This window comes from Oryx dammah, unplaced genomic scaffold (assembly GCF_014754425.2).
Source record: "Oryx dammah isolate SB20612 unplaced genomic scaffold, SCBI_Odam_1.1 HiC_scaffold_3, whole genome shotgun sequence".
NCBI classification, from domain to species: Eukaryota; Metazoa; Chordata; class Mammalia; order Artiodactyla; family Bovidae; genus Oryx; species Oryx dammah.
In genome coordinates, this window is record NW_024070187.1 from 102,002,967 (window position 1) to 102,016,791 (window position 13,825).

Sequence of the window (13,825 nt, forward strand, 5' to 3'; positions counted from 1 at the left end):
GCCATGTTCTTAAAAGATGTTTCTTACTGTGGGAGGCAGTCCAAAAAGTTTGAAAAACACCAGATTGATTAGCTTTTAAAGGAAATAGAGGTGAAGCAGGGAAGATAAGAAGTTCAATTAAATCAAAGTTAGCCTTTGAGATACCAGGGAGACACGAAGTGCCACTTTCTCCCTTTACATTGAACTTTAGGTGCAGAGAGTTGAGTCTATCCTCTTGGGTTCACAAGCCATCATCATCAAGATCCAGGACTTTTTAACCCGAGATACAGTGGTGGTGTATGGGCTCCCGCCATCAACCATGTAATCTCTTTGTAGAAAATCCTGTAATAAAGCCTGTAATAAAGCCTTATATACCTGTAGGATTTCCCAGGTAAGCATACACAGTCCTGGGACTTCCTTGGCAGTCCAGTGGTAAAGAATCTGTGCTTCCATTGCAGGGCGCATGAGTTCGATCCCTAGTCAAGGAAATAAGATTCCTTCATGCCTTGTGGTGTGGCCAAAAAAATAAAATAAATTTGAAAAATATATGCAAAGCTCTGCAGTCACCAGAGGTTCATACTTTGATGGGGAGACAGAATTGAGGGTGACAAGCCAGAGAAATGCTGAGAGTGAGCTCCAGACACGGCAGGACCTGCAGTTCTGTGGCCCGCATGCCTTGCATTCTGTTCTCCTGTCATCATGATGCTCCTGGGAACTTCCTGTCACAAAACACTGTTTCCAGGTGAAGGGCGGACGTTCAGAGTGGTGAGGGGGCTGGCTCAGGGCCCCCTCGGAGACCGCTTGGCCCAGCTTCAACCCAGCCCAGATGCTAACCCTCCACCTCTGCCTGGAACTATCTGCATTTCAGGGCAAGTTTGCAGGAGTGCGTGAACTCTGCCCTTTGTACCTGATATATGCCAAATGACAATTTGCCCCACTGTTGACTATATTTGCCGTAATCATTTGCATACAAAGACGCCTCATTTCTGTGGCAACCTGTGGTCACTCCCAAAGGTGATCAAGGTAGACCAGTCTAGGTAACGGAGCTCTGGGCTCTAAGCATCACTGACTACAGGATTCGCACCATCAGGCAGCCCTTGCAGGGAATCTGACTCCAGTTTCTTCTGCCCCAATTTCCCCTGAAAGCAAAGCCTGCCAAGCTGTTCTCAGGTTTCCTGTTTCTCGTTTGCTCTTCTTTGTTTTGTCTTCTGCAAGCTCTTAAGAAATATATGTGCCGATACTAACAGTTGAAAGAGATCTTAACAGGAAGGCAGGTCTACCCATGTGCATAATTTAATTCTGAATATTAGGCCAGGACCCTGTTTTTTTTGCAGTGAGTGGGTTACCTTGGTCCAGTGTACAGCCCATGGGTCTGGGAGGTCAAGGTTTAAGAACAGGGAGGTGTGTTCTCGGATAGGCAGGGAGCCATGCAGAAACAAAAATCCTTGAGACAGACACGTGGTGGATCAGTGACTTTTAGCCGATTGACATTCTGCAGTTCATTTCTCAGTAGCTCCCGGGGTCATATTCACAGTAAGGAATGGCTGCTGTGACACTGTTGATCTTGTCTTGGCCAGAAGTCACGGTTTTTAGCTGACCCTTACTGGACCAGGCAAGGTCCTTTCAGGCACTGAACAACGGAGAGGTCTGGGAGGTTCTGACATGGAAGAAGCGACACCCAGGGGGTTCCAGGTGGCAGCTCTTTTCTAACTGGTGTGGGGGTACTCCGTGTTGGAACCACTGGCCCTCCCAGTGTGCACCAGCCTGTCCCCATCCTGACCAACTTTCCCTGAGCCCTTGTCCTTGGAGCTCAAAAGGACGTGAAGGAAGGCACTTACGTCCTGGGCAACATTTAAGAGGGCGCCAGTAACCGTCATTGAGATAAACAATGTTCGAAGCAATATTTCAATGTAAAAATTAATGCGAAAAGAAAAGGCACGCTGAACAGCAAAATATCGAAGTTTCAAATAAAGACAGGCTCGGTGAGACCCCGGGCCACCTTCCTGACGCCCTCCTCCACCGCCAACCCGTAGGTTCAGGAGAAGGAGCGCGCGGCCCGGAGGCAGCGGTGGCGGCTGCGGCGGCTGCGGGAGCGGCTGCGGCGCAAGGACGCGGCGCTGGGGCGGCAGGCGGCGGCCCTGGAGCGCGGCCGGCGGATCCAGCGGCGCCAGCTGCGCCTGGTGCGCGAGCAGGAGCGCGTCCTGCGGGCGCAGGTGCAGCGGCTGGAGCTGGACGTGCGGCGCCTCTGTCGCGCCGCCGGCCTCCTGCTGGCCGAGCTGGACGCCCCGAACCCCGGCGGCCCCCGATGCTCCCGCCCGGGCGACCTCCGGGGCGCCCCCGAAGGGGCCGCGGAGCTGCGCGCGCTGCGGGCCAGGGCCGAGCATGGCGAGCGCGAGCGGGACCAGGCGGCGCGCCGGCTGCGGGAGCAGCGCGCCACCGAGCGGCGGCTCCGCGGGCAGCTGGAAGAGCTGCGCTGCTCCATCTATGGGCTGAAGCTGTCGGAGATCGGCCTGCAGGCCCAGGTGGAGGAGCTCACCCAGCACAACGAGAGCCTGCGGGGGGAACTGGGAGCCCAGGCGCCCGGGGAGAGAGCGCTCAGCAAGGGCCCCGCTGGTCCCCGTAGCCTGGTAAGTGACCACAACCCAGGGCGCGAGTGATTTTCTGCTTTCCTCTTAACTTTCTCGCCCAGCCACTTAGTTGAGTCATGGACTCTTTCATTCCCGTCTTCCTCTTCATCCACTCCTCCAAACCACCATCCCCATCCATCCCTCCTTCATTCCATCCACTCACCCATCCACCCATCTACCCACCTGGTGTCACTGGTCCACCCATACATATTCACTCACCCGTTCACCAGTCTAGCCACCTCCCCATCATCTGTCCACCTGCTCAGCCACCCATCCACCTTTCCACTCACTCACCCGATCTCTTGTTCACCCATCCGTGCTCTCTTCTACTCACCCTCCATCATCTCATTCACTGGACCATCTCGTTGTTGCATCTCTGCATCCAACACTCTCCCGGGAGCCAGCCAGCTTCCTTTCATCCTTCATCATTTGTCCCTCCCGTGCATCCATCTGTCTGACCTTTCGTGGGTCCCTGCCTGTGCCAGGCCCCAGGTGCTCTCTTCCACGTGTAATGTGGAGTAACTGTCCTGTGCTCCTGCCTCCCCAATCCACCCTCTCCCTGGGAAAGCAGTCATCCTTTCCCACCTCCCTCACAGCTCCGAAGGTGACCATGGTTCCCAGCCTGGTGGTCCTGTATATGCATCTTCATCTCTGCTTCTTTAGACTGTGAGCCCTTCAAGGGCAGGTCCAGGTCAGATAGGTTCCATAGCCGCAGTCCAAGCAGCAGCACACAGGAGACCCCCAAGGCTGGTGCAGTAGAGAATATGCAGGGTTGGGCCCCTTTCTAGTTCTCTTGTTTACCAGCTGTGTGACCCTGAGCAAGTTTCTTAAGCTCTGGAGCCAAGGGCAGGCTGGACATTTATGTTATCATCTAACTGATTAGAAGAGCAAAACTGTGTGTTTAATAATACTCCTGCCATGTGCTTGGCACCTTGCAGTGTTTTCAAAGGCATCATTTAATGTTCATAAATCTGTGAAGCAGGTACTGTTAATGTCCGCACTCCACAGAGGAGGCTGAGAGGCAGTGAGAGGCAGCACACTGAGGCTCAGAGAGGCAGTGGACTGGCCTATTGTCACACAGCTCAGAAGAGGCAGAACTGGAATTTGATCCACGCTGCACGTGAGTCCAGGGTGCTCTGTTTCTCCCATACGAGGCTGCTTCCCTGTAAAGGGAGAGTTAATCAGCTCCCTCCAAGAGGTCAAGATCCCAGTGGTTCGATTTGCATTTAAGGAAAAATCAGGAAGCCACCTTAACCCAAAGAAGATGGCTCATTGGGAAAAAAAAAAAAATCACATTTATCTGCTGGCCTGGACAGTCTATTCCAAATTAACTGGAACTTGAGTTTCCTCAAGATCATGAAGTGTATCCTGCCTAGATTGCTTTAATAATGAGTTTGTCTGCACTCACAGCTTCTCTGTTGAGTACTTCATCCTGCCAATGTCACCTTTGCGTGTCCTGTTGGGTCTTCCTCCGTTAAGTTCATCAGATAAAAGGAAAGTAGTGTACCTTTGATATTGGCACCTTGCTGTAATTTCAGCAAATAAATGGTGCAGAGATAAAAATTGCCCTTTAGAATGCTTTCTGCAATTTTCCTAAATGTAAGACTTTAATTTGGGCTGTTGGTTTACAGCCTTTATTCTCCCAGTCTCTCTGCCCTGCTGCTCTCTCTTTTATCTAAGGGAAAGGCTGAATACCTAAATGCTTTAGTGAGGAGTAAATATTTTGTACATTTTATGTTCTCTCATTTAATCTTTGGAGCAGCCTTGCAAGCCAGGTGTAATTCCACTGACTAGATGGAGAAACTGAGACCCAGGAGGGTCGCCAAAGAATCAGGGCCAGCAAGGGGACCTGGGCCAGATCAGGGCGGTGACTCCAAGAAGCTGTCCTTACCTTGGGACCCTGGGGCTCGAGTTGGGTCTTGAGCAGTTTGGTGCAGCATCAGTGGCTGCATTCAGTGGTTTGGGTGCCATCAGTTACAAGCCCCTTGTTGACACACATCTGTGACTTTTTAGATGTTTCAGGCCTTATCATTGAAAAATCTCAAGAAACTGGAGGAGAACTACATCTCTTGAGGGGCTCATGCTCTCAAGACTTTGCTGGAGGTTGTGGTGCCCAGTCAAAAGTCTCTCAAAAATTCTCTGAATTGCCCATCAAGTGTGGTCCCCAGCCATTTTTGCCTCTAGCATTGGGAGAAGCTGGCCTGTTATCAGATGAGTAGCAGAGGGACCAGGGGCCTGTGGAATAGAAAATGCTGATCCTTAAACGTGGGAACCACATGCACTGGGGTGCGAGGCTCATGCTTTAAGTGGCAAGTGGGACCCCAAGTGGACAGAGCAGTTCAGCTCTCTCTCTTACCAGTGGTGATAAAGTCCAGCAGGTTACTAAGCCTTTCTGTGACTCAGTGTTCTCAACTGTGAAATGGGAACAATACTGAGACCTGCTTCTAGTGTGATTATGAGGATGCAATGAGAAAGTGCAAGGAAGGCCCTAGCACAGAGCCTGGTACCCGGTAGGATTTAGATTCTGTCGCATCATTGTCACCATCACCATCGTCATCTTCACCATCACATCTTCATGGACTTGTCACGTCCAGCGGAGGTTGGATGGAATCACTCACACTGCTTACATCATGGTTTCCTCTTTCTTGTCTTTTTGTTTGCCCCGAGAGCTTAGGCTTCACTGCCTGCAAAGTCGCTTCAGTCATGTCCGACTCTTTGCAATCCCATGGACTGTAGGCTGCCAGGCTCTTCTGTTCATGGGATTCTCTAGGCAGTAATACTGGAGTCAGTTGCCATTTCCTTCTCCAGGGGATCTTCCCGACCCACAGATCAAACCTGCATCTCTTACGTTTCCTGCACTAGCAGGTGGGTTCTTTACCACGGGTGCTACCTGGGAAGCCCTGGAGTCGGTTAAAGGTGACTGCGATTTGTCTCCTCCGATCTGTGGAAGATGCTGATGGAAACACAGGCTGACAAGGCCTTGGAGTGGGCAGGGCCTGTGATCACCAGCTCCCCCATCACAGCAACCCATGGGCTGAAGGAGACAGAGAGCACTGGTGGCTTTTGGGCAGGGCTGTCCTCAGGTGTGGTTCTCTCAGCCAAAGGGCTGAAAACCTCTGCCTGGTTTCAGAGGCAGTCTGCAGGGGCAGGTGAGATGGGCGAGGCCCGGCCTGCTCCAGGATGACCTCACCCTTATTAGGGAGGTCATTAGGGCATCTGCAGAGACCCTGTTACCAAACAAGGTCACAGCCACAGGTGCTGGCGGGGGCGGGGGTAGTTCAGACTTGAATTTGACTTTTAGGCGACACAGTTCAGCCCACAGTCATGCTGTCACACGGCCAGCGATGACTCCGGCCTCGCCTCCTCCTCCTCCTTGGCCTCCTTCAGGTAATGTTTCCTCTGTCCTCCTGGGACCTGGGCTGAAGGCCCAGATGATGCACTATCCTTGGCGCCAGGCCCAGCCTCTCTGGGGCAAGTGCCCGTGAACCGCAGGGTGAGCTGCTGAAGGCAGGGTCCTCAGGCTGCTTCCATAGTCATGCTGAAAGACCACCCCGGGCAGGGGGGTTGGCATGGTAACAGCCCATGGAAACATACCTGGACTCATGTCACCCTCTGTGGTCGTGCAAGTGCCAGGACCCTGCCCCCACCCCATGTGAGGTGCCCTGTGTCGCCCCCATTCCCACCCCGCCTTCTTTTTCACCAGCCTTCCTTTCCTCTCTGTTTCCTTCCATCCACACACAGAATCCTTCAGATCCTCTCCATTTTCTGCCACAACCCCAGCTCCAGCACAGCACTTGACATGGAAGGAGCTTGGTAGATATCAAATGCAAGGAGGGAGGGAGAAAGGACCACAGACTGTCTGAGTCTCTTATTATTGGGGCCCCACGGGTGGGTCCAGGCCCCTTTCAGCCTGCAGCTCAGATGCTCTAGGTTCCTGGCCATCTCTGACCCTGTGAACTTGGGGCCTTTAACCCCTGTGGATTCTGCTGGGCGAAGGGCTAGCAGTACTCGCTGCCTTCTAAGTGTGTCAGAGTGAAGAGCCTATTGGAACACAAATGCAAGAGCCCTTTAAACATAGAACAAATGTCAGGGACCATTTCAGTATAAAATGTCATGGGACGGTCACTGATTCTGGCTTTTAGCAATCTAGCAGCTTGTCTGGGAGAGTGTTATTGGCAAGGGCTTACTTTGGCTGTCGGTGTCTGTTTCATCATGGTTTGTGTGTTTCTCAAGTGGCTTGTTTTCGCTTCCAAGAGAAGGGCTCCCATCCCCTTCTGATGGTTCCTCCAAGGGGGCCCAGCACCTGGGTGATCAGCTTCTTGTTCCAGACATTAGCAGTTCTCCCAGATGGAGACAGGCAAGGTCAAGTCCCCCAACCTGGTGGGTCTGGAGCCTGGCCTTGCCCTCTGGGAGCCCTGGGAGCCTTGCACATCATTTCATTTTATGCCTCAATTTCCCTATTGATCAAATGGAGAGGTAAGTGCTATGAGGATTTCCTGCGGTGCCCTAGCAAAGGACCACAGACTGGGTGATCTCAACAACAGTCCTGGAGCCTGGAAGTCCGAGATCACGGTGTCTGCAGGGTCATTCCTTCTGAGACTTGTGAGGGATGATCAGTTCCAGGCCTCTCTCCTTGACCGTCTTCTCCCTGTGTCTCGTGGTCTTCCTTCTATATGTGTCTATGTTCAAATGTCCCCTTTTTATAAGGACAGTGGTCACAGCGGATTAAGGCCCGCCCTAATGACCCCATCCTAATTAACTGTGTCTGCAAGGACTGTATTTCTAAATCAGGTCATGTTCTGAGGTCCTGGGGGTGAGGACATCAACTTAGGAAGTTTGGGGAGGACACTGGAGGGCACACCCAGTGCACCCTACTGGATGCATTGTCACAGAGGCCCCATGACTCGGTAGAACTGTCGGTTCTAGTTCCTTGATGCACTTCTTCACCAGCTTTGTGTGGGTACAAAATGATCCCTGTATTTATTAGGGAATCTTTGCAGCAGATGCCATTTCTGGTGCTCCACATCTGTTGTCCACTCCTTTTGTCCCTCAGCGACCTTCAAAGGAGGTGCTCTTTTACCCCCATTTTACAGATGAGGAAGTGGAGGCATGGAGAGTCCCAGGGTTCCCACTGAGACTAAGTGATGGGGAAGGATTTGCGTCCCGGTGGATGGATGCGCTGGTGGGTGCCACACTCTGCTCCTCCAGTAACTTATTGGTCGGTGGGTCAGTAATCAGCATTTAACAGGTGTCCACTCCCCATGATGTGGTGAGCTCAGTACTGGGGCTGGGAAGTAAGACAAGACCCCTGCCCACACAGGATGGCAAGACCACCTAAGGCAAGAAGGTGCCGACAGAGGAAGGAGGAGGGGCCTGACAGTCTGTGGGTCACTGTTGGGGACCTTGGTGTTTGGGAGGGGAACGCACCCAAGGCCATGGGGTATGTCACAGTCTTCCAGCTGTCTTCCTCTCAGAGGGCACTGACAGCCCCGACTCTGTGAATCTTGGAGTCAGAAAGGGCCACCTGGAGAGGAAGAAATCCTCCAGGGGGGCACTGGGCAATGGGAAGTGCCAGCCAGTCACCAGCTCATGGAGGAGCAGTACCTGCAATTTTAAAGTTGAAATGCTACAACGTATCGATAACCACACTGTAAAGCCAGAGAGTGTCCTTCAGGATCTCGGTCTGCCCCTTGCCCAGGGCTGTGCACGTATGGAATTGTACTTGGAGTTCTGAGATCATTGCATGCTTGTATGAATTCCCAAGGCTGACTGCATTTCCAAAAGAGTTAGACCCAAAGGGGTTAAGAGTTAGAGCAGGTCTTCAATGCCTTTCTCTGGGTAATGGTGTAACCCCCAAATGATCTCCTTTCACGAGCCCCCAGCAGCTCCATTGCCTGGGGCTCCAGCTTCACTTCCTAACCACGGCATTCAAGGCCCTGCTTCTCCAGCTATGTACCCAGGCTAACTGCAGAGCCCTTCTTCCAGCCCAGTCCAGCCACCTTGAGCTCCTGCTCCTCCAGCTTGCTCACCTTCCCTGGGTCTAAAGGCTTCCACCACCTGCTCCCCTTGGCCTCTCAGTAAACCCCTGCTTCTTTCTCTACATTTGGTGAGAATGCCACTTCCTCCAGGAAGACTTTCCTGATTTCACGTCATCTCACTCCCTCCTTGGTATCCCCATCGTGACATGACCCGCCCCTGGGGGCCCTAATTCTCACTATGCCAGACTTGGCTGCCTACCTCCCCACAACTGTGCCTTCCTCATCATCACCAGCTGGGTACCATTCAGCCCTAAATCCCAGCCCCTGGACACAGGCTGTGAAATGCTTGGCAAGTGACTCAGTGAATAGATGACCCAAAGGAGATATATGCTCCATGCCCATGGGAAATAGAAGCTTCTGGCTGAAGGGACCACCCCAAGATGGCAATGCTGAAGTGAGGTATAGAAAGTGGGAAACCAGAGGGCGGTGTAGCCCCTGGCAAGTGGGTGTCATAGAGAAAATTATTACAAATTATTAGGGTGCCTTCACCCAGGACCCTACCCACCCTCCCCCCCCAGTTGGTTACTTACATCTGAAGACTCTGGGCATCATGGTGTGAATTATGGTGAAGATGATCTTTATGAGAGGATATTTTATTTGCTTCATATTTACAAAACACTTTCCCAAACAAGGTCTCCTCAATGCTGGGAGGTTGCCAGGCAGGGGTCAGTATCCCTGTCCCCAACCCCACAGAGGAGGCCCTTACCTTACCTAGGATCACATAGTATACAGTTTCTAGAGCAAATTGCTTGGAACCCAGCTCCCTGAAGAAACAGTCATTTCAAGGACAAAGTCTAGACCTGGGGAGGAATTTGGGGAGGGAGTGTTTACTCAGGATCCCAGGGGAAAGAAAATTTAAAAGGACTCTGGCTTGCAAGATGTTGGTGATTTAGTTGCTAAATAGTGTCTGATTCTACAATCCCATGGACTACAGTGCGCCACGCTCCTCTGTCCATGGGATTTCCAGGCAAGAATACTGGAGTGGGTTGCCATGTCCTTCTCCAGGGAATCTTCCTGACCCAGGGATTGCACCTGGGTCTCTCACATTGAACAGTGTGTCTCTTGCATTGCAGGCTATCTCTTGCAGATCAGGCAGACTCTTTATCGCTGAGCCACCAGGGAAGCCTGGTTTGCAAGATAAGCAAGGCGCATCTGCAGATGTGTCTGAACGCTTTTAGCAAGTGTGCACCAGACACTATTCATGTCCCAAGCAGTATGCCAGGACATGAGGGGCTGGAGAGGTGACCCTGCTCTTCAAAGGCTTGGAGGGGAAATAGGCATGATGATTGCTGCCACAGGGGACAGCCCAGGGGCTGTTGCCTGGCCTGGAGGGTAACAAGTTGGCTGTACAGAGATTAAAAGTCACTCTCTTATTCTGTCACTGTCAGGCTGTCATCCCAGAGCTGAGATCCTACTACCCCCCCAACTCCAGGTGGCAGCGGCTTGAGGAAAAGTGAACGCTCCGGTCAGTTTCTCAACCCTAGCAGTGTGAATAGAGCACCCTTGGTAGCGGGTATGAGAATCTTTTCATTGTTCCTTCAAGTCTAGGCAGCCTCTCCATGCTCAGAGCTTGCATCTGTGCAGAAGTGTATGTCACACACTTGTCACTCACTTCCATAGCGAGCAAAGGCTGTAAAATAGTGTGCATAATGTCAAAAATAAAAACCTAGGCAAAAGTCACATAAAGGGTAATATAGATGGCCAGTGGTCTTACAAAAAAGGTCAGTTCCATTACTTGTAAAACAAATACAAATGAGCAAAACCTCAAGATTCTGAATATTTGTTAAATATTAAAAGTACCTAAACACTGTTTATAGTTGGTAAAAATTGGAAACAACCCCAATGTCTGGTCAGAAGGACCTGATTTGGTAAGTGAAGGCATTCCTTACATCAGAGATTATAATAAGGTGACCCTAAGGCACTGCTTTGCAGAAGAGGTTGTAGAAATTACAAAAGTTGTGGAAATGATTTTTTGATACCATCCCATGATAAATGCACAAAGCAAAAGTCAACATTTTGTAGAAACAGACTTTTGGAAGAATTTAAATATCTATGCATAGAAAAGGGGGGAAAAGTCCAGAGGGATATAATCTAACACATTTATAATATTTGTGCCTAGAGTCACTGTATTCCTTGTTTTCTTTTTTCAAAATATTGGCAGGTTAAAACTAAAACCACATAAAGTTACAGGCAAATGCTCCTGAGAGTGTTGAAAAGTGGGGGCTGACAAGACTGAGCAGGGAGAGGCAGGAAGGCGGAGAGAAGACCCGGATCAGGTTCAGAGACCTGAATTCTGGTCCTCTTTTCCCATTGTATGTGCTGTGTAACCTTGGGCAAGTCACTGTCCCTCTCTGAGAATTGATTTCATCACTTGTGACATGAAATGTGTATGGCATCATCTCAGGAGTCCTCCCGTGAGTCTCCTCCTCAAGGCAGAGGTCTGTGTGTGTTCCCCATGGCTGTGTCCCTGCCCCAGAAATGGGCCGGCCACATAGTTCAGTTCAGTTCAGTTCAGTTCAGTTCAGTCGCTCAGTCGTGTCCGACTCTTTGCAACCCCATGAATCGCAGCATGTCACGCCTCCCTGTCCATCACCATCTCCCGGAGTTGACTCAGACTCACGTCCATCGAGTCCATGATGCCATCCAGCCATCTCATCCTTGGTCGTCCCCTTCTCCTCCTGCCCCCAATCCCTCCCAGCATCAAAGTCTTTTCCAATGAGTCAACTCTTCACATCAGGTGGCCAAAGTACTGGAGTTTCAGCTTTAGCATCATTCCTTCCAAAGAAATCCCAGGGCTGATCTCCTTCAGAATGGACTGGTTGGATCTCCTTGCAGTCCAAGGAACTCTCAAGAGTCTTCTCCAACACCACAGTTCAAAAGCATCAATTCTTCGGCACTCAGCCTTCTTCACAGTCCAGCTCTCACATCCATACATGACCACAGGAAAAACCATAGCCTTGACTAGATGGACCTTAGTCGGCAAAGTAATGTCTCTGCTTTTGAATATGCTATCTAGGTTGGTTATAACTTTTCTTCCAAGGAGTAAGCGTCTTTTAATTTCATGGCTGCAGTCACCATCTGAAGTGATTTTGGAGCCCAAAAAGATAAAGTCTGCCACTGTTTCCACTGTTTCCCCATCTATTTGCCATGAAGTGATGGGACCGGATGCCATGATCGTTTTCTGCATATTGAGCTTTAAGCCAACTTTTTCGCTCTCCACTTTCACTTTCATCAAGAGGCTTTTTAGCTCCTCTTCACTTTCTGCCTTAAGGGTGGTGTCATCTGCATATCTGAGGTTATTGATATTTCTCCTGGCAATATTGATTCCAGCTTGTGTTTCTTCCAGTCCAGCATTTCTCATGACATACTCTGCATATAAGTTAAATAAGCAGGGTGACAATATACAGCCTTGATGCACTCCTTTTCCTATTTGGAACCAGTCTGTTGTTCCATGTCCAGTTCTAACTGTTGCTTCCTGACCTGCATACAGATTTCTCAAGAGGCAGGTTAGGTGGTCTGGTATTCCCATCTCTTTCAGAATTTTCCACAGTTTATTGTGATCCACACAGTCAAAAGGCTTTGGCATAGTCAATAAAGCAGAAATAGATGTTTTTCTGGAACTCTCTTGCTTTTTCCATGATCCAGCGGATGTTGGCAATTTGATCTCTGGTTCCTCTGCCTTTTCTAAAACCAGCTTGAACATCAGGGAGTTCACTGTTCACGTATTGCTGAAGCCTCGCTTGGAGAATTTTGAGCATTACTTTACTAGCATGTGAGATGAGTGCAATTGTGTGGTAGTTTGAGCATTCTTTGGCATTGCCTTTCTTTGGAATTGGAATGAAAACTGATCTTTTCCAGTCCTGTGGCCACTGTTGAGTTTTCCAAACTTGCTGGCATATTGAGTGCAGCACTTTCACAGCATCATCTTTCAGGATTTGAAACAGCTCAACTGGAATTCCATCACCTCCACTAGCTTTGTTCATAGTGATGCTTTCTAAGGCCCACTTGACTTCACATTCCAAGATGTCTGGCTCTAGATTAGTGATCACATCATCATGATTATCTTGGTCGTGAAGATCTTTTTTGTACAGTTCTTCCGTGTATTCTTGCCACCTCTTCTTAATATCTTCTGCTTCTGTTAGGTCCATACCATTTCTGTCCTTTATCGAGCCCATCTTTGCATGAAATGTTCCCTTGGTATCTCTAATTTTCTTGAAGAGATCTCTAGTCTTTCCCATTCTGTTGTTTTCCTCTATTTCTTTGCATTGATCACTGAAGAAGGTTTTCTTATCTCTTCTTGCTATTCTTTGGAACTTTGCATTCAGATGCTTATATCTTTCCTTTTCTCCTTTGCTTTTCGCCTCTCTTCTTTTCAGAGCTATTTGTAAGGCCTCCCCAAACAGCCATTTTGCTTTTTTGCGTTTCTTTTCCATGGGGATGGTCTTGATCCCTGTCTCCTGTACAATGTCACGAACCTCATTCCATAGTTCATCAGGCACTCTGTCTATCAGATCTAGGCCCTTAAATCTATTTCTCACTTCCATTGTATAATCATAAGGAATTTGATTTAGGTCATACCTAAATGGTCTAGCGGTTTTCCCAACTTTCTTCAATTTAAGTCTGAATTTGGTAATAAGGAGTTCATGATCTGAGCCACAGTCAGCTCCTGGTCTTGTTTTTGTTGACTGTATAGAGCTTCTCCATCTTTGGCTGCAAAGAATATCAATCTGATTTTGGTGCTGACCATCTGGTGATGTCCATGTGGAGTCTTCTCTTGTGTTGTTGCAAGAGGGTGTTTGCTATGACCAGTGCATTTTCTTGGCAAAACTCTATTAGTCTTTGCCCTGCTTCATTCCGCATTCCAAGGCCAAATTTGCTTGTTACTCCAGGTGTTTCTTGGCTTCCTACTTTTGCATTCCAGTCCCCTATAATGAAAAGGACATCGTTTTTGTGTGTTAGTTCTAAAAGGTCTTGTAGGTCTTCATAAAACCGTTCAACTTCAGTTTCTTCAGCATTACTGGCTGGGGCATAGACTTGGATAACTGTGATATTGAGTGGTTTGCCTTGGAGACAAACAGAGATCATTCTGTCGTTTTTGAGATTGCATCCAAGTACTGCATTTCCGACTCTTTTGTTGACCATGATGGCTACTCCATTTCTTCTGAGGGATTCCTGCCCACA

General features: G+C 49.6%; 1 protein-coding gene across 1 annotated transcript in view; it reads left to right on the forward strand.

The window, feature by feature from the left end:
- Positions 1-13,825, forward strand: part of CUNH4orf50 (chromosome unknown C4orf50 homolog) — a 66,606-nt gene that overhangs the window by 9,374 nt on the left and 43,407 nt on the right. The window contains exon 3 of the mRNA XM_040237334.1: positions 2,013-2,606. Coding sequence (XP_040093268.1) covers positions 2,013-2,606 — 594 coding nt within the window. The remainder of the gene's footprint in view (positions 1-2,012; positions 2,607-13,825) is intronic.